Here is a 22331-nt window from a genome sequence, read left to right as displayed (position 1 = left end):
GTACCAGCTAATAGTTTATCCTATTGGAGAAGTGTCAGCCACTCTCTGTTTCTAATGGGATCCCAAACACCAATCAAAATGTGAGATGTTTTCTAGCCCTTCCCCATATTACTAAGACATTCTGTATTTCTGTTAGAGAGATTTACATTTTTATTTTACCAGCAAAACTAGAAGTGAGCTGATGATCAACACAGGCAACGCTACGCCATAACCCGCCCCCCCCCCCCCCCCCCCCACCACCACCACCACCACCACTTCCACTTTTTAATGAATGCTGATAATAATTTGCCAAGAATATTTGCTATGGTCAAATCCACCTTTTAGAAGTTTTGAGACTTTTTTTTACCCATTAGCTATACTATGATTACTGAGACTGGACATTGGATTCTTTTTAACTCCTTCTCAGGGACAAGATGGAGATCCGGGGCGTAGAGGTCAGACCGGAATGCAAGGACAGAAGGGAGATGAAGGCATTCGGGGGTTCCCTGGTGTTTCTGGTCCCCGGGGACTACAGGTGAGTCACACTGTTATGTGTATTCAGCTCCCATACAGACAAATCGTGACCTGATGAATGTTTTTGTTTTTCAGCCACAAAGGCGTTTTATGACTTCTAATTAGTTATCATTGAGAGTTATGGTATAGTCCCACTCATACTTACCCAACTGTAGATAAGTTGTGATTTATAGTCCTGAATTCCTAACTCTTAGATAAGGAAAAAAGGAAGACTGAAAATTTCTAAGTAGGCTTGGGGCTACTTCTGTCATGCTGCCCAGGGCCGGGCCGAGGCATAGGCTGGAGAGGCTCCAGCCTCAGGGAGCAGTGTAGGAGGGGGCGCACAATTCATTCAGCTGTCATTCCTAATTGTGTATGAAGCAGAAAGAAATAAGAAAAGGGGATACATGGCAGTGACTGCAAGCCAGATAACTGTATATTAAGGTGTTGGGGAGGTTGTGGGCCCTGTGGCCCTCTTAGTCTAATAGCAATCAGTGTGTGACAGCTGGGGTGGGAGGGATGGAGGGGCGCACTTTGGTGTCTCAGCCTTGGGTGCTGGAGGACCTTGTCCCTGCTCTGATGCTGCCCCTACACTTTGGAACTCCCTGCCACACCCAATAAGGACATCTCCATTCCTGGAACCATTTAAGTTCAAACTGAAAAGCCTCCTATTTAGTCTGGCATTTTTGAACAACTGATTATTTTCTCTGTAACACAGTTCAGCATGCCACCATGTATTGATCTAAGACTGAGACGTATCTATGTGCTTTGAGTCCTATGGGAGAAAACAGTGTTACAAAAGTTACTGTATTTTATTATTATCTCTCTCTTTTCTTACAGGGTATGCCTGGGCCTCCAGGAGAGAAAGGAGAAAGTGGACATGTTGGACCAATGGTGTGTGCAGCTTTCTATGATATATATAAAAGCAGCAATCAATGTTTTACCAATAAACAGAGTTTAACACAGAGGTTTTGTTGCAGGGTCTCCCGGGGACAACAGGTCCTAGAGGCCCCTTGGGACCCAGTGGTGGTGATGTAAGTAAACTACAGAACAGGTAAAGCATAAAAAGGCGGGATTAGACCACAACTGACCACTAAAATGTTATTGTTTCAGGGGCCGCAAGGACAGCCAGGCGGAGTGGGCCAGCCAGGAGCTGTAGGAGACAAGGTAATATCATCTCATGTGAATGCAGGACTGATTACTTGAATCCCCAACAGCCCAAATGTGATATGAGATTTGTAAGTGCCTTCTTAGCATGCCTTCCTTAGTTATGTGCGTTGCTTACATAGCAATGCGCCTAACTTTAAATGACTTCGATTCTTAAGCCTTGTACACATTTGCATGGACTGTCACCTGCAGGCCTTGAGTAGCAGCTTGAGGCTGTGTAGATGAGTTTTGTTGCTATGGAGGAAGATGCACAGAACGGATCAGGTCATTTGACACTGAATCAGCAGGCGACTCATAGATGCCTGTATTAATTAGTGGTAATCGGGTGCCCAAGTGGTGAGTTTGGCATGCCATGCAGCTAGCAACCAAATGGCTACTACATAGGAATAAATAGCTGTAGCCAATCACAGATGATCGGCTACAATTAGCTGTCATTTGAGCACCAGGTTTAAGTGGAGCGGTTTAGGCATGAGGGAAGGATTGTAGAGTTAGCCATTAGGTGGATGGTTCATTTTAGACATTAGGAGGGAGGATTAGATTTAGGCATTTGGTTTGGGGTTTAATTTTAGGCACTTAGAGTTGGGGTTTATTTTAGGCACTTAGTGGGAGGGTCTCGTTTTAGGCACTACGGGGAGGATTAGGTTTAGGAATTAGTTGGGGGGGTTTGTTTTAGTCTCCAGGAGAGGAGGGTTCGAGTGAGAATGGGTGCTGGGTAGTCCATAGTAAAATATCAGTTATGTAAATTACCAGTATTTTCTACTAGCGGCACCACCTGGCACCCAACTCAAGCAGTGCCGATGCAGTACGTACTCTCCTCACTGGGAGAGCTGAGTAGGAGAACAATGGGTTCATACTGAGCTCAGCCAAGACTCTAGATCTCTAAACGACAAATCGGGGTCACTACACACGTGCTAAATTCTCAGCAGAGGCAACCCTGAAGTACAGGGAAACATCATAATAAATTGTATGTCATGTGACTCACAACATTGCTCAGTTTGCCAGGTTTTCCATATAATGATTTATACCATTGCTCACAACTGTCCGTTTTGGAGGGGCAATCCTTCTTTGGGACCCCTGTCCCTCTTTCCTCCTCATTTGTCCCTCTTTCAGGACTGATGTACAGATCTGTGTAAATATATGTATTTTTCTACTGAAAAATATGCTTGATTGACTCTAAACTGTATTCACACCCTCTAACTGTACATATTTCTTATATTCAAATGTTAAATAGGAAGGAAAATTAACCATGATAGAAAGGACCAGCGTGGTTTGAATTATACAACATACAGTATTTTTCTTATGAAATCTTTATGGTATGCGTGATTAGGGGTGTGTCAGGTGCGTGATTAGAGGTGTGGGAGGGGTGTGGCTTAAGTGTCCCTCTTTCTTATCTCAAAAAGTTGGGAGTTATGTTTATACTTTATGTACAATTCTAAAACTTAGGTTTATGTGGCTTAAAGAGACTCCGTAACAAAAATTGCATCCTGTTTTTTATCATCCTACAACTTCCAAAAGCTATTCTAATGTGTTCTGGCTTACTGCAGCACGTTCTACTATCACCATCTCTGTAATAAATCAACTTATCTCTCTCTTGTCAGACTTGTCAGCCTGTGTCTGGAAGGCTGCCAAGTTCTTCAGTGTTGTGGTTCTGTGATGCATCTCCCCCCTCCAGGCCCTCTCTGCACACTGCCTGTGTATTATTTAGAGTAGGGCAGCTTCTCTCTTCTCTCTTATCTTTTACGAGCTGGATAAATCCTCCTCTGAGCTGGCTGGGCTTTCACATACTGAGGAATTACATACAGGCAGAGCTGTCTGCACTCTGCAGGAAGAAACAGCCTGACACTTCAGTGGAAGATAGCTGCAGGGGGAAAGAAACACACAAATGATCTCTTGAGATTCAAAAGGAAGGGTGTATACAGCCTGCTTGTGTATGAATGTATTTTCTATGTGTGGACATACTGTACATCAACCTACTTCCTGTTTTGGTGGCCATTTTGTTTGTTTATAAACAAACTTTTTAAAACTCTTTTTAACCACTTTTAATGCGGCGAGGAGCGGTGAAATTGTGACAGAGGGTAATAGGAGATGTCCCCTAACGCACTGGTATGTTTACTTTTGTGCGATTTTAACAATACAGATTCTCTTTAAATCTTCATAGCTGTGGTGGTATATGGTATAGCATTTATCTTCCATGTATATCTCCTGACAATTGCATCAAACACATGAGGAGATCTGTAGGTCCACCTTAGATGGTTACAACTAACCCTGCCGCTAATGTTCTCACAGGTGAACTTTTGTGTCCACAATCCTAACTCTAATCCTACTCCAGCAGACAAATAGGACCTGTATTGCAGTTTGCGGACAAAAATCAAATAAACATGCCAGTAACCAGCAAGAAGCTGCGCCTGCGTGACGCCCCGAGACAAATCTAAACCCGCTTTGCCAAAGCTGACTGCAGGATACAAACATATAGCATGGTTATACTCTATGTGTCCTGGTGCAACGTACACCATATATCTGCTTTCAGATGTTTGTTTAAAATTAGGGGTACTGTATGATCAGTATGAATAGGCATGATGCTTCTTAAAAATCTTTTTCATAAAAACATAAATAAAGTAAATGTCTCTAGATTTATGGAATAGTCCACTGATTAAACTGCTTTTGCCTGTTACAGGGAGAGCCCGGGGAGGCTGGAGATCCGGGACAACCAGGAGAACATGGACCTCCGGTGAGTATGAGAGAAAAAGAAATACTAAAAGCTCAATTTCAAGAATTATTATTTTGTTCTCCGTTCCATTTGCCCCATCTAACGCTCTGGTGCATCCCATTCCCGAATGAATAGTGTCTCAGTACTGCAACCACCACATTTAACGATTCCATGGAGTCAACGAGACAGCACCTTGATCCAAAAAGGAGAATATATCCAACTCAGAGAAAAGTGATTCGGTCTCTTGGTATTTACCAAATCCCCCTAAAATCTCACCTAGAAGGGAGCATACTGCTTCTCTTCAACCTTTGAAGCTCTCCTCACTGCTCCCATCTCCAGGTCACATTCCCTTCTCGGGACAGAGGTTAAGTGGCAGTGTGGCTCCACCTCCTTACCAGCAACCATACCAGCAACCATAGCAACGCAATCGAGTATGTATTTCCACCGGCCTCAACTCAAGTGGTTGGTGACTGTAACAAATACACCCATCCACCAACAGAGGGGAGGTCAGGCAACAGTAATCATGCATTAGCCGTCCTCTGGAGGATATCAGGATGCCCACTGGACTCTTCAGAGTGACCTTATTGCCAAACTTCAAAATCTACCTAATCTTAGCTGTGCAAAGTCATGATCGTGTGACTGCTGTTCATCTATATGGCCACCCCTCCGTATCCTGTGTTTTAAGTACTGCATACTAGATTTAATAGGCATTTTCCAATGTGGGGAACGAAAGGAACTACCTATACTGGCAGTATAAGAGGAGGAGACGGGCCATGGTCAACTGACCATGACTCTCACCGCTAAAAATTATTTGCTCCTTCAGCGATCTTCCAAGTTGAATATTACGGAGGCAACCATGAAGGATGCCTTCTGCTCATTCTCCCCATGTTCTAGGTGCAAATTCAGCAACACAATTCATATATGTTATAAATTAGGATTTCTTTAAAAGATTTTGTCTTGAAATTGAAAAGACAGTAAAAAAATGAAAAAGATATGTGTATAGTTTTAAAATCTTATTCATTTCAGGGAGCTAAAGGGGACATTGGTGAAAAAGGAGAATCTGGACCTTCAGGTGCAGCTGGGCCTCCTGGGAAGAAGGGGCGACCAGGAGAGGATGGACCTAAAGGAAACATGGTGAGTACGAATGATGCCAATAAGGGCCATCAGTACCTGTTCTGTATATATTATGATGAAAGTCTATGTCGTCTATAAGGTAGACCATAAATGAGAATGAGAATGATTTCACTTCATTAGATGCATGTCTTTGTAGGGTGCCATAGGTTTTCCAGGAGACCCAGGACCACGTGGAGAGGCTGGATTACCGGTAAGAATCTTTACATTTTTTAAAAGGCAATGATTTCCTCAACATTTTCTGGATATATGATGATCTACTATAAAATGGCCTTAGTAACAGTATTTGCATTGCAGGGAGTTGATGGAGTACCTGGAGAGAAGGGAGATGGTGGAGAAAATGGGAATCCTGTAAGTTTGAACACCCATCATTACACCTACTAAGAATGTTGTCACTTATTGTCTCCTTATACTGTATCTATGAAAACAGGAGGGTATTGATGTGGACAATGCTGTGCAATTACCATCTTGTATGCAAAGATATGCCAGTGCCCAGGTCCATTGTTGTGTGTTGTTATGTCCTTAGTTGTTGCATGAATAGTGTGACATGCACTTCAGATCAAAATACAGAGGTGAAAATAAACTGCTGAGATAAACATGTACTGTGCCAAGCATGCCAATAACTAGGCTGTGTTCCTTTTTTTTTTTCCTCGCTTTGCCTAAAAGAGTTAGTCTTCAGGCATGGAAGTTAGTTTCTCTTCAGTTAGTGTAACCCTGAGGAATTATAGCCATAAAACACTTTCCTCGCAGAGAACAGCTTCTGAAAGCAGGGAAGAGATAAAAATAGTTTATAGATTTTAGCTCTGGCAAACTTCAAAGACTGTGTCATTGAGCAGAGACAATGAAACATTAAAAATGTAAAAAGTAGATTGTAACGATCGGTGAAGCACAGAGAGGATCTGATTACCAGTGATCTGCAGAACCACTGGGAATACAGATGTATACCAGATTATACGTGATCTGCAGTATCACTGATAATCCGATATACTAGCTAACCTCTGTTCACCTGAGTAGAGTGTAGTGTTTTGGTGTAACAGTAACACTTAGAGGACAGGGCCTCAGTACAGTAAGGCGTACTGTACAGATTCCTTCCGCAAACCTGAGCTCTCCAAGGTGGGAGGAGTCAGGCTGCCAGCGGGAAGGATATACTGAAAATAACCCTCTGGCGGAAGGGTCACTTAACAGAACGAGGAACCGGCTCTAACAGTAAGGTCGGTTCTCGAGGTCGGACAAGCCAGGTCGTACACACACGGACAGATAAAGTACAAGATCAGGAGGCAAAGGCGGAGTCAAAGTACAGGCAGGGTTCAGCAACGGGGTATCTGAAATATCGGGGTACAAAATCAGGAGGCAGAAGCAGAGTCAAGGAACGAGCCGGGGTTCGGCAACAGAGTATCAGAAATATTGAGGTACAAGATCAGAGTTCAAAAGGGTAGTCAAGGCAGGCAAAAGTCATAACAAATAAATACAATCAAACTAGTACTTTAGCTATCAACAGAATCTAGCTAAGTGTAGGATTACAGCTCCAGCTGGTCCCGGCACACTTGCGGATCTGACTACGGATCTGGGTGCTCCCACATATGTGATCGCACGCCAGACAAAGAGCAAGTGAACAACCAGCAGTATATATACTCTAGGACCTTTCCAGGACCTCCCTAATTGCTGGTCCAATGAGAGCAGTGGAATTTGTCAGCTGACCCAGCTGGTCAGCCGACACCCTACTAACTGCTATTTAAACTCTGCCTCTGTGCTCGCGCGCGTATAAGTCTGAATCTTGGTGGACTATCAGTCCCAGCCACACCAGTACTGTCATGCAATGTATCTAGTGTGGGGGCCGCCTCTGATGCGGATTCCGCCGTTACCAATGCGGATTCCGCCGCTCTGCCTAAGCGGCATGCGGCGGTTTTTCCGCGTTGTGACGCGCTGCTGAACGCGGAAACAGCCGCCTCATTGTGAGAGACGGCGGCTCTTCCGCGTTTCCTCACAGTACCCCCCCCTTCCCCCGAGGAGTGGACTCCGGACAACTCCCACCAGGTTTCTCTGGATGTGAGGCATGAAATTCTCTCCTTAATTCGTCTGCATGCATGCGCGTCCCCGGTACCCATTGCCTCTCCTCAATGCCGTACCCTTTCCAGTGTACGAGATATTGTACTGAGTTTTGCACAACACGTGAATCTAAAATCTTTTCCACCTCATATTCAGGTTGGTCATCTACCAACACAGGGGGAGGAGGAGCGGAACCCACCTGGACCGCAGGTTTGAGTAGGGACACATGAAACGACCTTACGCCCCGCATGCTGGCAGGACTATCAATGGCGTAAGTCACGTTATTGATTCTTTTAGTCACTGGGAATGGACCCACAAACCTGGGACCCAGTTTGGTAGAAGGCTGCTTCAGGGTCAAGTGACGTGTGGACACCCAGACTAACTCCCCTGGCTGAAACTTCCATTTCACGGATCGTCTTTTGTCTGCTTGACCCTTCTGACTCTGGAACGCCTTCTGCGAATTCCCCTTAACAATTCCCCAATTGTCCCTAAGTGATCTCTGCCAATCCTCCAGTGCTGGAAATGGGGATGACACGACTGGAAAAGGGGAAAATTTGGGTGATCTCCCTGTCACAATCTGGAATGGAGAGAACCCAGATGAGGAATTCTTCAAATTATTTTGTGCAAATTCCGCGAAGGGCAAAAATTTTACCCAGTCAGTCTGTGCTTCCGCAACGTAACATCTTAGGAATTGTTCCAAAGACTGGTTGATACGTTCCGTCTGCCCATTAGTCTGTGGGTGGTAGCCTGACGAAAAAGACAACTTCATGCCCATTTGGCGGCAAAATGCCCTCCAGAAACCAGAGACAAATTGGACTCCCCTATCCGACACAATGTCTTCCGGAATGCCATGCAGCCGGAAGACGTGAATGATGAACAACTCGGCCAGTTCCTGAGCCGAGGGGAGTCCTTTCAGGGGCACAAAATGGGCCATCTTGCTAAAACGGTCGACTACCACCCAAATGACCGACATTCCTTCAGACCTGGGCAATTCTCCCACAAAATCCATGGACAAGTGGGTCCATGGCTCACTCGGGGTGGGCAAAGGCTGCAGCTTACCTACAGATGCCAGCCGGGAGGGTTTACTCTTGGCACAGACTGCACACTCCCTGACATACTCTTTGCAATCTGTTGCCAAAGAAGGCCACCAAGCACACCTGGCAATCAGATCCTGCGTTCTAGCAGCTCCAGGATGACCAGCATTCTTATGGGCGTGAAAGAGGTGCAGGATTTGTAAACGAAAGGGCAAAGGGATAAACATAACCCCTTCGGGTTTTCCCTCAGGAACGTCCTGCTGAAATGGACCCAAAACCTCCGTCCAATCCTCCCAAGTCTCTGTTGCGGCTAACACTAGTTCCCGCGGGATGATAGACTCAGGAGCGGGTGGCTGTGCCGTTTCTGGTTCAAAACACCTGGAGAGGGCATCTGCCTTGACGTTTTTGCTGCCTGGGGTGTACGTGATTATAAACCTAAACCTTGTAAAAAACAAAGACCATCGGGCCTGACGGGGACTCAATCTCTTCGCCCCCTCGATGTATTCCAAGTTCTTATGGTCGGTGTAAACTGTGATCGTGTGTTCTGCCCCCTCTAACCAGTGGCGCCACTCCTCAAATGCCAACTTAATAGCCAGAAGTTCCCGGTTGCCTATATCATAATTTTTTTCTGCAGGTGAAAACCTGCGGGAAAAATAAGCACATGGGTGTAATCTGCCCTGCAACCCAGACCGTTGCGACAGCACCGCCCCCACCCCAACTTCTGAGGCATCAACCTCCACAATGAAGGGAAAGGACGTGTCAACATGCCTCAAAATTGGTGCTGAGCAAAATAATTTTTTCAATAAAGCAAATGCCGCCACGGCTTCAGGAGACCAGTGGTTGGTATCCGCCCCTTTTTTCGTGAGACTGGTAAGGGGGGCAACTAAAGTGGAGTATCCCTTAATGAACCTCCTGTAATAGTTCGCGAACCCCAAAAATCTCTGCAGGGCCTTCAACCCCACTGGCTGTGGCCACTCCAACACGGCTGTGACCTTGGCAGGATCCATTGAGAGGCCCGAGGTGGAAATTACGTATCCCAGAAACGTGACCGTGGTCACTTTAAATATACACTTTTCCACCTTCGCGTAGAGCCTATTCTGTCTTAATTTGTTTAGGACAAATTTTACGTGAACCCTGTGTTCGGAGAGGTTATTGGAATAAATTAGTATGTCATCGAGGTATACCAACACGAATCTACCCAAAACCTCCCGGAATACCTCATTGATTAATTCTTGGAAGACGGCTGGCGCATTGCACAACCCGAAGGGCATCACTAGGTACTCGTAATGCCCGTCGGGTGTGTTGAAGGCCGTCTTCCACTCATCACCCTCTCTGATGCGGATTAGATTGTATGCCCCCCTCAGATCCAATTTAGAGAAGATCTTTGCGGCTGTGACTTGCGTAAATAAATCGTCTATCAAGGGTAACGGATAGCGATTTTTTTATCGTGATCTTATTGAGGCCCCGATAATCAATACAAGGTCGGAGACCCCCGTCTTTCTTTTTAACGAAAAAGAAACCGGCCCCAGCAGGCGACCGGGAGGGCCGGATGAACCCCTTGGCTAAGTTATTATGAATGTATTCCTGCATAGCCATCTTCTCTGGACCGGACAAGTTATACAGGTGACCCCTAGGAGGCATACAACCAGCACGGAGATCAATGGGGCAATCGAACGGGCGATGAGTGGGGAAACTGATCAGCAGACTTAGGACAAAATACATCAGAGAACTCTGCATACTCTTCGGGAACACCCTCCACAAGAATCTTGGTCCGACCCAATGTCACCTTCCCTAAACACCGTTGGTGACAATGATCGGACCATCTGGTTACCTGACCCGTAGCCCAGTCTATGTGCGGAGAATGGATTTGCAGCCACGGCATGCCTAAGATAATAGTGGAGGTAGACATGCGTAACACAAAAAATCGTAACTGTTCCCCATGCAGTACCCCTATGGCGACCTTCACCTCCGGGGTCTGTGACAGTGGGCGATCCCGTTGCAGAGGGGAATCGTCTACTGCCGTGACCTGAATGGGGGGACTCACTGGAGTGAGGGGAATACCCAACTCCTGAGCAAATTCAAGATCCATAAAATTAGCCGCTGAGCCAGAATCAACAAACACTTCAGTGGCTACGGACTTATTCTCCCATGTGATAGTACAGGGGAGAAGCAATTTTTTCTCTTTAAGGGGTGAAAATTGTGTGCCTAGGGTGTCACCCCCCACTATTCCTAGGCAAACTCGTTTACCGACTTGTTAGGGCAGTTTCGCACCCTATGCCCTGCTGCTGCACAATACAGGCACAGCTGTTCCGTCATTCTCCGCCGTCGCTCCACCTGGGTCAACTTCGAACGACCAATCTGCATTGGTTCGGGCGGAGGCAAGGCCGAAGAGGGTGAGACAGGCGGAGAAGGTGTTACTAGGGGTGTAGCGGATGGTGCCGCGTAAGATGTCACCCTGACGCGGTGACTACCCCTAACCTGCTTCTGATGGCGTAACCTACGATCAACTCGAATGGCCGATGATATGGCCTCATCGACTGTCTTGGGCTCGGGTACAGTTAACATTAGATCAAAGACTTCCTCCGACAACCCAGACAGGAAGTAATCCATCAGAGCAAAGTTATCGAATCTAGCGGTGACTGACCACCTACGGAACTCTGCCGCATAATCCTCGACCGAGCCTCTGCCTTGCCGCAAAAGTTTGAGCTTCCGCTCAGAGGACGCGGCAAGGTCAGGGTCGTCATAAATTATGGCCATGGCCTTAAAGAATTCCTCCACCGAGGTCAGGGCAATATTGGTAGAAGGCAGGTTGTATGCCCATGACTGGGAGTCACCAGCCAGCAAAGTTTTAATAAAGGTGACCCGTTGGGTCTCAGTCCCCGAGGATCGGGGTCTCAATTCGAAATACGATAACACTCTACTCCTGAAATTCCGAAAGTCAGATTTGTGGCCGGAAAATTTATCAGGTACAGGCATGCGAATGTCGTCACTAGGAGGGGATCGCACTGAATCAACTGACGTCTGGAGGGTTCGCACTGAGCCTGATAGGGCATCGATTAAGGCTTTGTGCTGGCCCAGTGCTTGATGGATACTGTCCACCGAAGTGGCAAGCACAGTCAGAGGATCAGCACGTGATTCCATCTGTTTTTTGGTCTGGCGTTCTGTAACGATCGGTGAAGCACAGAGAGGATCTGATTACCAGTGATCTGCAGAACCACTGGGAATACAGATGTATACCAGATTATACGTGATCTGCAGTATCACTGATAATCCGATATACTAGCTAACCTCTGTTCACCTGAGTAGAGTGTAGTGTTTTGGTGTAACAGTAACACTTAGAGGACAGGGCCTCAGTACAGTAAGGCGTACTGTACAGATTCCTTCCGCAAACCTGAGCTCTCCAAGGCGGGAGGAGTCAGGCTGCCAGCGGGAAGGATATACTGAAAGTAACCCTCTGGCGGAAGGGTCACTTAACAGAACGAGGAACCGGCTCTAACAGTAAGGTCGGTTCTCGAGGTCGGACAAGCCAGGTCGTACACACACGGACAGATAAAGTACAAGATCAGGAGGCAAAGGCGGAGTCAAAGTACAGGCAGGGTTCAGCAACGGGGTATCAGAAATATCGGGGTACAAAATCAGGAGGCAGAAGCAGAGTCAAGGAACGAGCCGGGGTTCGGCAACAGAGTATCAGAAATATCGAGGTACAAGATCAGAGTTCAAAAGGGTAGTCAAGGCAGGCAAAAGTCATAACAAATAAATACAATCAAACTAGTACTTTAGCTATCAACAGAATCTAGCTAAGTGTAGGATTACAGCTCCAGCTGGTCCCGGCACACTTGCGGATCTAACTACGGATCTGGGTGCTCCCACATATGTGATCGCACGCCAGACAAAGAGCAAGTGAACAACCAGCAGTATATATACTCTAGGACCTTTCCAGGACCTCCCTAATTGCTGGTCCAATGAGAGCAGTGGAATTTGTCAGCTGACCCAGCTGGTCAGCCGACACCCTTCTAACTGCTATTTAAACTCTGCCTCTGTGCTCGCGCGCGTGTAAGTCTGAATCTTGGTGGACTATCAGTCCCAGCCACACCAGTACTGTCATGCAATGTATCTAGTGCGGGGGCCGCCTCTGATGCGGATTCCGCTGTTACCAATGCGGATTCCGCCGCTCTGCCTAAGCGGCATGCGGCGGTTTTTCCGCGTTGTGACGCGCTGCTGAACGCGGAAACAGCCGCCTCATTGTGAGAGACGGCGGCTCTTCCGCGTTTCCTCACATAGATAAAACCTCCTTGGCAGTATTGACGAGCTCATCTCGTCAATGACCACCAGAGGGCGCCGCTCAGGCCCAGCTGGGCCGATTTTGATCATTTTTTTTTTAAAACACGGAGCAAGCACTTTGCTTGCTGCGTGTTCGGGTCGATCGCCACCGCTCGCAGCCGATCCACCACTACCCGACACGAAAGAGGCCTCCCCGCAGACCCCGTGCGCAGCCTGGCCAATCAGTGCCAGGTAGCACTGAGGGGTGGATCGGGACTCCCGATGACGTCACGATGATTGTCACCATGGCGACGGGGGAAGCCCTAAAGGAAATCCCGTTCAGAATGGGATTTCCGGACAGGAATACGCGCCGGCGGCGATCGGAGGGGTGGGAGGGACGCCGCAGGGAGGGGGGAATCATGTAGCTAGCGCTAGGCTAGCTGCATGATTTAAAAAAAAAATTAGTGCTGTGCCACCTCCCTGGCGATCTTAATAGAACGTTAAGGTGGTTAAAACATAAAATACAGGTGAAACGCAAAAATAAAATATCTTGCAAAAGTCCATGTATTTCAGTAACTCACCTTAAAAAGGTTAAACTAATAAATTAAATAGACTCATTGCATGCAAAGCAACATACTTCACGCCTTTATTTGTTATAATTTGGTGATTATGGCTTACAGTTTATGAGAACCCCAAAATCAAAATCCCAGACCATTAGAATATTGTGAAAATGTTCAATATTCCAGTGTCAAACTCTAATTAGCTAATTAACCCAAAAACCTGAAAAGGGTTCCTATTTCATATATTAGTTTCACCTTTTAAGTTCAATGACTGAAAATAAAGGTACTTTTGCACAATATCATGTATTATTTTTTGAGTTTCACCTGTAAATTGAGGGCTATTTCAAAAAAGTAATGTTTAGAAATAGGAGGATAGATACAATTTTTTCTCTTTTCAGTTTATTTTCACCTCAGTATTCATTTAATGGTAAACAAAAAGTTCTTGTGTGATTTGACCATGATAAAATGTTTGTGGTAACCTCAAAGACAATTGTATATGCTGTCAAAGATTCCTCTTAGCTAGTCTATAGAAAATAATCTAAGATTTTCTTTACTTAAGGGCCTACCTGGACCCTCAGGAGAGCCTGGCCCAAATGGTGCTCCAGGAAGGAGGGTAAGTTCTGGAGTCCCTGAAGGTTCTGTCTCCATACTTGTCCTGCGTAGCCGTGCTTGCTAACCCTGGCATTTCTCCACCTTATCTTAGGGTCAACTTGGGCCTGCAGGCAAAGAAGGTCGTCAGGGTGAAAAAGGAGGAAAGGTGAGGAGCAATGATCAGTAGTCATAATCTGTTAGTATAACTAAACAGGATGTGTCCATAAATATTCATGTTGCTACCTGATCCACAGGGCGAGCCTGGCACTGAGGGTTTTCTTGGAAAGACGGGTCCTGTGGGGCCACAGGGATCACCCGGAAAACCTGGACCAGAGGGAATGAGGGGAATTCCTGGACCTGCTGTAAGTGACTGATAAAAACCGGAGTCACAAATAAGGTTTGGTTTGATCAAAAGTGTGCCTACAGTATACAGCCGTGGGCTATCTGGAAACACACTAAAATAGGATATAAGAAGTTCTAAAAAGATGAAATATAAGGTATCACACTATTAAAACCCAATTTAACTGCATGTTTCATGAAGATTTTAGGCTTTTTACTTAGGTTTGCTTTACTTTAAATAACTATGTTTCAATGATTACTTTTTTCCTATAGCAGATTTTCTAATGGCTACTTTTACTTACAAGAGAGCTGCCATGGTGTTTGTGATGAGAGCGCTTTGCACAGAGTCAGGGAAAATTCTGAGAATTTTTCAGCCTTCTATGCATCGTGCCTTAGCCTGTTTATTCAGAACAATTATCTGACATACAGAAGTGGTTTCTTTTTACTTCATTGATTTTAAAAGTGAGGATAGGTGTAATGTGGACAAGTAGTAGCTGTAAATCCTAATTAGTTACCTAATATACTATACTTGCGTATAAGCCTAATTTTTCAGCACAAAAAATGTGCTGAAAAGTTACCCCCCTCGGCTTATATGCAAGTCAGTGGAGCAGAACGGATTGTGGAGCAGGTTTTGTTACAGGCAGAGGAGCGTAAGGATTGTACACTAGTGATCCTGCTCTTGCCAGCAGAGTGCACTGCTCAAGACTACATGTGTCTCCTCCAATGGCTTGTGGAGCAGAAAGTGCAAGCAGCATGCCAGTTGTGAAATGATCTAGGATTCTTCCTGTTTGGCAATCGCTGTGTATCATATCTGACGCCATCTAGTGGCATCTTGAGACATGGCTGTATCATCCTTGAGGCACATCTGGCTATGAGGAGGGGGGCTGACTTGTACTGAGAGCACATCAGGCTACTGTAGAGAGAGCTATACTGGGGAGGGGGCGTGTATAAGTCAATCACTTTTTCCTGGTTTCTATGGGAAAAGTGGGTAACTCGGCTTATATGCTGCTAGGCTTATATGCAAGTATATACAGTATTTACTTCTTCAAAGGAACACAACTATTGTTTTACTGAAATTCTGTATTCAGTGTGGTATTTTATTTGAAACCATTTTTTCAATTAGATTTGTAAAAATGGAGTCAGCAACAAACTTCTATAGATCTGTAAATGCATTTTATTCTTCACAAAAGATGATTTGAGGAAAAAAAGGAGAGTGTTTTTGTTTGCATAATTAAAAAAATTTTAAAATGCCTTAATTATTTTGTATCTTCCATTTAGGGAGAACCGGGATTGCTGGGACCACCTGGTCAAACGGGACCTCCTGGGCCCATGGTAAGTGTACACAGCATGGAAACATAATTACCTGCTCCCCGATATCATTGTAGGTTGTCTGAATACACCCTCCTGTGGATGCAGTTTTGGGGACAACATGCTAGGTTGCACTGAGTAGAGATGAGTTAAGTAAAGCAAAATTCTATGTTTGCTGAAATAAAAACTGCCCCTTTATTTCAGCACAATGCATTACAAGGAATCATTATTTCATTTTTTTTAATACTTTTATATTTATATATTTATATTTTATAAGAATAGGTGTGGAGGAGCACAACAGCAATAAACCAGTGTATTGGCGTGCCTTAGGGAGGACTACACAGCACTGCAGCCCAAAGTCATCAATGGAAAGGAGACGCTGGCACCATCTTCATATTGTTGCTCTTTTATAGAATAAAGTATCCAAAGGACCGGCACCACACTGTAGATTTATAGCTCGATTTCTTTATTGAAGCATCAAAAGCAGTGACAGCAACGACAGCCCGCTGTTTGGGCCATCAAGGCCTTTGTCAAGTTGCTCAAAAGTCATGACTTTTCAGCAACTTGACAAAGGCCTTGAGGGCCGAAACAGCGGGCTGTCATTGCTGTCACTGCTTTTGATGATTTAATAAAGTAATCGAGCTATAAATCTACAGTGTGGTGCCGGTCCTTTGGATACTATATTGTTTGTGACCACTTGGTACCTGGGTGAGGACCTTGGTACACCTATACCTCTGTGCCTTGGTTGGTGCTCCTGGATCTACGTGTTTGCTCTTTTATTGAAAGGATAAGAAAATACACAGCGTCGTTTCGGAGCATTGGTAAGAGCTCTCAAGCTTGTCCCAATCCCTAATGTTATCATCTTATTACGAAGATGGTGCCAGCGTCTCCTTTCTATTTATATTTTATACGCACTGCAGCAGTGTGAAAGGCCCCTAACACAAAATTTGAGATGAGTGTGTTGCATCCTGCTGTGATCGCTTCCTTACTCCAGGTCTTCAAAAACTGTTAAAGTCCACACCACTATGTGCAAGAAGATGGTAGTTACTGTGGCAAATGGTGCAGCACATGACAGAGTGACACCAAGCAGGCAGGGTAAGCAGGACAACAATGCCCTTGTCCTGCATTTAGCCAAGTTGATCTTCCAGGCAAATCGCTCACTAGTGGATCAAGGGAGATTAGGGGCCACTGTATGCATGCTAGATTCTCAGCAAATTGGGCCTTGGCCACCTAGCATGTGTACAAGACTTGAGTGTATGGACAACAACATAGAGAACCTTATCCCCTGTCTGGGGATCATGAATGATAAGATGCAGCCATAAGATCAAAGGTGCTGTCAGGAATACATGAAAGATCAAGGCTTCTTATAAAGACGATTTAAAGGGGCACTACAGTGAAAAAACTGTAAAATGTAAAATATGTGCAATCATATACAAATAAGAAGTACATTTTTTTCCAGAGTAAAATGAGCCATACATTACTTTTCTCCTATGTTGCTGTCACTTACAGTAGGTTAGTAGAAATCTGACAGAAGTGACAGGTTTTGGACTAGTCCATCTCTTTATAGGGGATTCTGATGGATATATTTATTTTTAAAAGCACTTAGTGAATGGCAGTTGCTCTGTCCAACTGCCAAAAAACTGTGTAGCGAGCAGGGAAGCTGGCCAGCATCATTGTTTAAATCCTTTTTAGGGAATATCTTTATAAAGAATAAAAGCCTTGCTGAGAATCCCCTATGAAGAGATGGACTAGTCCAAAACCTTTCATTTCTGTCAGATTTCTACTGCCTACTGTAAGTGACAGCATTATAGGAGAAAAGTAATTTATGGCTCATTTTACTCTGGAAGAAATGTGCTTCTTATTTGTATATGTTTGCACATATTTTAAATTTTACAGTTTTTCGCTGTAGTGCCCCTTTAAGCAGAAATGATAATAGAAGAGAACATTTCTCAGTGTCTCTGAGGTCATGCAGTACATTAGACTGAACTGCAAAGTCCATCTACTGTACATTACTTAAATGTATGGTAATATACAGCCAGGCAAGAAAGACTTTATTGTAAATTGACCATGCAACATACAACCTTGATTAAACAATCTCTTTTATCACATCCAAATTATGTAGTGGTGAGGATTTTAAATATACTTATATAAATAAATCAACAGATTGTTTACATAGGCCTGTATACTACATGAACTGGAGTCAACTTAATCTAGATGGTACAATCGTGATTCTATGGGATATAGCTATCCTAAAACCCAATTACAATATTTTTTGGCTCCCTCTTATCTAACTTCCCTAACAAAATATAGGTCCTCTCAACGGCCTCTTTATACGAACCTATGGTGTGCTGAACTTCAGGGACCACATGACGTTCCCCTCTGAGCAGACCACATTGCTCCTCATCATCAATCTTCCATCCAGATCTAAACCACCATTTCCTGGGTGATACCTCCTTAGAGCTAACCCTGGAGTGCGGTTGTGTGGCAGGCTCTCTGCACCACATCTCAACAAACCCTCTGCCCTTCCAGATCACAGCAAAATAATTAATAATTCCCATGACCCTTTCTATCGAAAAGTACAGAAACTGGGTAGGTGGATGTAATGGCAACAAACCTAAGGGGAAGGAGTGAGGGGCGCATGCACTATACTCTCTCATTGGAGGTACTGTGGAATGTCAGGCTGCGCAGATGAGGATACTGTCCACCTCCAGAAGACATTGGCCAGAAGCACCCATGTCACATCCTCACGTAAACTTCACCATTGATACAGGTAAGTATAAGGGGTTTTTAGAGGTGAATGGTGTGCATTTAGATGTTGGTGATGAGGAAACTGAAGAGAGGGCGTATGGAAATTACTGGAATGTTGGTAGGATTAGAAGACACCAGTAAGGAACTATTTAATACTGTGATGTAGGTAAAGTTCCACTTGGTGATGTCACATGACATGATGCCTGGCATGTCACATGACCAGATGCCAGATATGTCACATGACACGATGCCAGACATGTCATTTGACGCAATGCCAGACATGTCACATGACAAGATAGCAGACACGTCACATGACAAGATGCCAGACATGTCACATGACAAGATGCCAGATATGTCACATGACAAGATGCCAGATATGTCACATGACAAGATGCCAGACATGTCACATGACACAATGCTAGACTTGTCACATGACATGATATCACTAATGCCAGCGAGAATACAGCAAAGTGTACAGAGTAGCAAAATGGTGAGGTATGCCAGGAAGCAAGGGAGCTTGAGGGCATGTCTGACTGTAAGTGACTTGTGAGTTCTTACTTAATGAGATAGACGGGATAGCTGTCATCATGGCAAGACATCAAGTTTATACGCAAAGTAACAATTTCCATCGAAAAGAAGAGGAGACTATTCCAGTTACACATAGGGACCTTCTATGATTGCAGCTGGTCCTGGAGAAGTGCCAGGGCATTGTGATACCAAGCGGCACCAGTTAAAGTCTGTCGGGCATTTTACACGGGTAGTCATGGTAAACTGACTTGTTATGCCTACAAAGCACAAACAAATGTTCTCTTGTTCCCAAAGGGGCCTGCTGGACTGCCGGGTCTTAAAGGAGATTCTGGAACTAAGGGAGATAAGGTATGCTCTCTAACTTAGATTATACTATTTGAAAAAATCACATCAATGTTTAATGCTCTACCAGTGGGGACTGTTCACTGTACATAGCCGCTATTTTTTGTTACAGAGATGATAGAGATAATACCGCCATAGCTAGCCGCTATTTTTGTTACAGAGATGATAGAGATAATACCGCCATAGCTAGCCGCTATTTTTTGTTACAGACCAGTATGTGTTTAATGAAGTACTGAGCCCAAATTTACAGAGACTACTAGGAAAACGATTATACTGGGAAAAAAAAGATATTATATATAACTAACTGCACCCAAATTTACTTTCAGTTTAATTAAAGTGATCTTGAGACAGTAGTTTGGACCCTTTCCCACTATGGGGCTCATTCACAAAGCTTTTCTGTTCAATTATCTCACCTTACTTATTAACTCACAATTTATCTCTCCTTAAATAACTTTACTCATGATTTATCTCTCCTTAACTAACTTACTTGACTTATGTTTTATCTCTCCTTAAATATTTAACTCATAATTTATCTCTCCTGATCTAACTTAACTCATGATTTATCTCTTGTTAACATACTTCACTCATGATTTTTCTCTCGTTATTTGAATTAACTCATGATTTATCTTCACAAAAATGGATGTGCTGTGTGTGGTAGGAATCAATACCTTCTGGATCGATTCCGCTCTAAAAGGAATCGATCTTTGTGGAACATTGGATGGAAATTTATAAGTGTATGGCCAACTATATTAAGACCCCTGTACTCACCTATTATTGTTACGTTATAGCCCACTACATATTACTTTCACATCCTTTTTTGTGAGTTATGGACAGGGCCATTTTTAGGCATAGACAAACCAGACAGATGCCTGGAGTGACACCTGCAGGAGGATGTAACACAGAACTGTTCATATCACACTGTTCTTGTGCTTGATGGAATTTACCAGTTCAATTAAGAACTGTATGAATGGTAATTCTAACACTTACATTGGCACTTGTTGTTAGCATAACAATGAAAAGACAGGTGCTATTAATGTGCTAACTAAGGAGTCTTTTTTAAGTTTATTCTGTATTTATTTTTAATTTCTGACCTATAAAGACCCAGGCAGCACATAAACAGTATAACGTCTTTACAAAGTGGCTACACACCCATCATAACAATTATAGGAATGGTTTGTATGTTAGTTTGATGAGTTTGGGTTGGTGAGGTATATCTAGCCTGGTAATCATTTATGTATTCTTTGTAGACTCATTTTGAGAAATAATATCAATTCTGTGTATAATTTAGAAATTTGTTAATGGCACCAGCAAAATGAAATAATTTTGATTGGGAGGGGAAGGGCAAAACAAAGAATCCTTGCCTAGGGCAACAACATGGTCAGAAACAACCCTGGGCATGGACATGGGAAAGAGCCCCAGTGGAAATGATCCCTCACCTTGACGGGAACCTACGCCACGAGGGAGGAATGTATCAAGTCAATGCACTGTATGTAACTTCCCCAGAGAGATTCACACTCATACCCACGTCGAGATTTTTCAAACGATTTTTCCCATGAACAGCGATTGTCTGTTTGATGAGTGATTGTTTCTGTGATCTCACGACGTGGGTACATGTGCGTGATTACAAGAACGACATTTTGTGAGGTGCGTTGATTGTAACCGTCATGCCAGATCGAATCTTTAAGACCCTGAAAACTCCAGCGCAAAGTGTCGTTTGAACTTTTGTTCACATCCGTCGTGTGCCGTCACTTGATGTCGCGTGTTCCCATGGCTAGGAAGATGGATCAGGGAATGTTCGTTCCTCGGGTCGCGTCACTGTGAGTTCCTCGATCCATCTCCAGGTGACTACGGGCCTTTACACTGCAACCAATTAACCACTGCGCTGTTTTGATACACGAGTCATGGAGAACACTAACATGATAACTAAGTTCTGAGAATCTTTAATTATCACTTTCTCTGGTGCAGGGCCATGCTGGTCTTATTGGCTTGATTGGACCTCCAGGAGAAATGGGAGAAAAAGGAGACAGAGGACCCCCCGGAATCCAAGGCGTGCAAGGGCCCAAAGGAGACTCTGTAAGTACAACACAAGTAAATCACCATAGCAATTGCATGGAATCAATGAGTAACCATATACTGTTCTTTCCTTAAGGGACCAGTGGGGCCATCAGGACCAAATGGACCACCTGGACCCAACGGCCTTGGGGTAATTAGCGATTGTTTTGTTTAGTCATTGTGGGGGAATGTAAAGTAACACACCAATTGGTTGATGAAGAAGACAGCTGATTATGCAGCCAGCTAGCTGTGAGGAAATGATTTCCTAATATGCTGGTAAATCATTTTTGTAGGTGGAGTAAAAAATGCAGTAAATCTTTTTGGATGGGTCACATGTTTCCTAGATCTTTTTATAACTTTTCTTTTGTTTTGCAGGGTGCAGTAGGGCAGAAAGGGTCAAAAGGAGCACCAGTAAGTAGGGCTGTACACAGAAGATGATAATATAACGGCTTATGTATGTTGTTGTATACTATGATTGTGGGAGGGGAGGTCATCTGGTTTCTGTGCCATTTTCTTAGATCCATGTGGTCCAGTTGCTTAACAGATGTGATTCTAATATCATCATCATTCATTATCATATCATCATCATTATGCTATCTTCATATGGCTATCATCATTATGCGGCAGTGGTGTATTGGTTAGCACTCTTGCCTTGCAGCACTGCCAGTTTGAATCCCAGCCAGGGCACTATCTGCACACAGTTTGTATGTTTCCTTGTGAATGCATGGGTTTCCTCCAGGCAGTACAGTTTCCTCACAAAAAACATACACGTTAATTGGTTTCCCCCTAAATTGGCCCAGACCACAATGCACACACTACACGATAAATACATAGACATACGACTATGGTAGGGATTACATTGTGAACCCCTCTGAGGGACAGTTAAATGACAAGACAATCTACTCTGTACAACACTGTGGAAGATGTCAGCACTATATAAATACTAATTATGTGGCTCACACATCTCCCTAGTACTGCAAACTCTTCATTGGTTGCCAGTAAAATGGAGAATCCATGTTAAGATCT

At 44.2% G+C, this 22331-nt stretch overlaps 1 protein-coding gene across 5 annotated transcripts in view; it reads left to right on the top strand.

Moving 5' to 3' along the window:
• COL5A3 (collagen type V alpha 3 chain) overlaps positions 1-22331 on the top strand; it is a 340614-nt gene that overhangs the window by 307566 nt on the left and 10717 nt on the right. For all 5 annotated transcript variants that reach the window (XM_068274411.1, XM_068274408.1, XM_068274409.1 and 2 more), the window contains 16 exons: positions 407-514; positions 1333-1386; positions 1473-1526; positions 1606-1659; positions 4334-4387; positions 5393-5500; positions 5637-5690; positions 5795-5848; positions 13957-14010; positions 14101-14154; positions 14243-14350; positions 15606-15659; positions 19206-19259; positions 21219-21326; positions 21403-21456; positions 21681-21716. In XM_068274411.1, coding sequence (XP_068130512.1) covers positions 407-514; positions 1333-1386; positions 1473-1526; positions 1606-1659; positions 4334-4387; positions 5393-5500; positions 5637-5690; positions 5795-5848; positions 13957-14010; positions 14101-14154; positions 14243-14350; positions 15606-15659; positions 19206-19259; positions 21219-21326; positions 21403-21456; positions 21681-21716 — 1062 coding nt within the window. The remainder of the gene's footprint in view (positions 1-406; positions 515-1332; positions 1387-1472; positions 1527-1605; positions 1660-4333; positions 4388-5392; positions 5501-5636; positions 5691-5794; positions 5849-13956; positions 14011-14100; positions 14155-14242; positions 14351-15605; positions 15660-19205; positions 19260-21218; positions 21327-21402; positions 21457-21680; positions 21717-22331) is intronic.

Source organism: Hyperolius riggenbachi, chromosome 3 (assembly GCF_040937935.1).
Source record: "Hyperolius riggenbachi isolate aHypRig1 chromosome 3, aHypRig1.pri, whole genome shotgun sequence".
NCBI classification, from domain to species: Eukaryota; Metazoa; Chordata; class Amphibia; order Anura; family Hyperoliidae; genus Hyperolius; species Hyperolius riggenbachi.
Note: the sequence above shows the minus strand (reverse complement) of the source record. Positions and strands in the feature narration are given on the sequence as shown.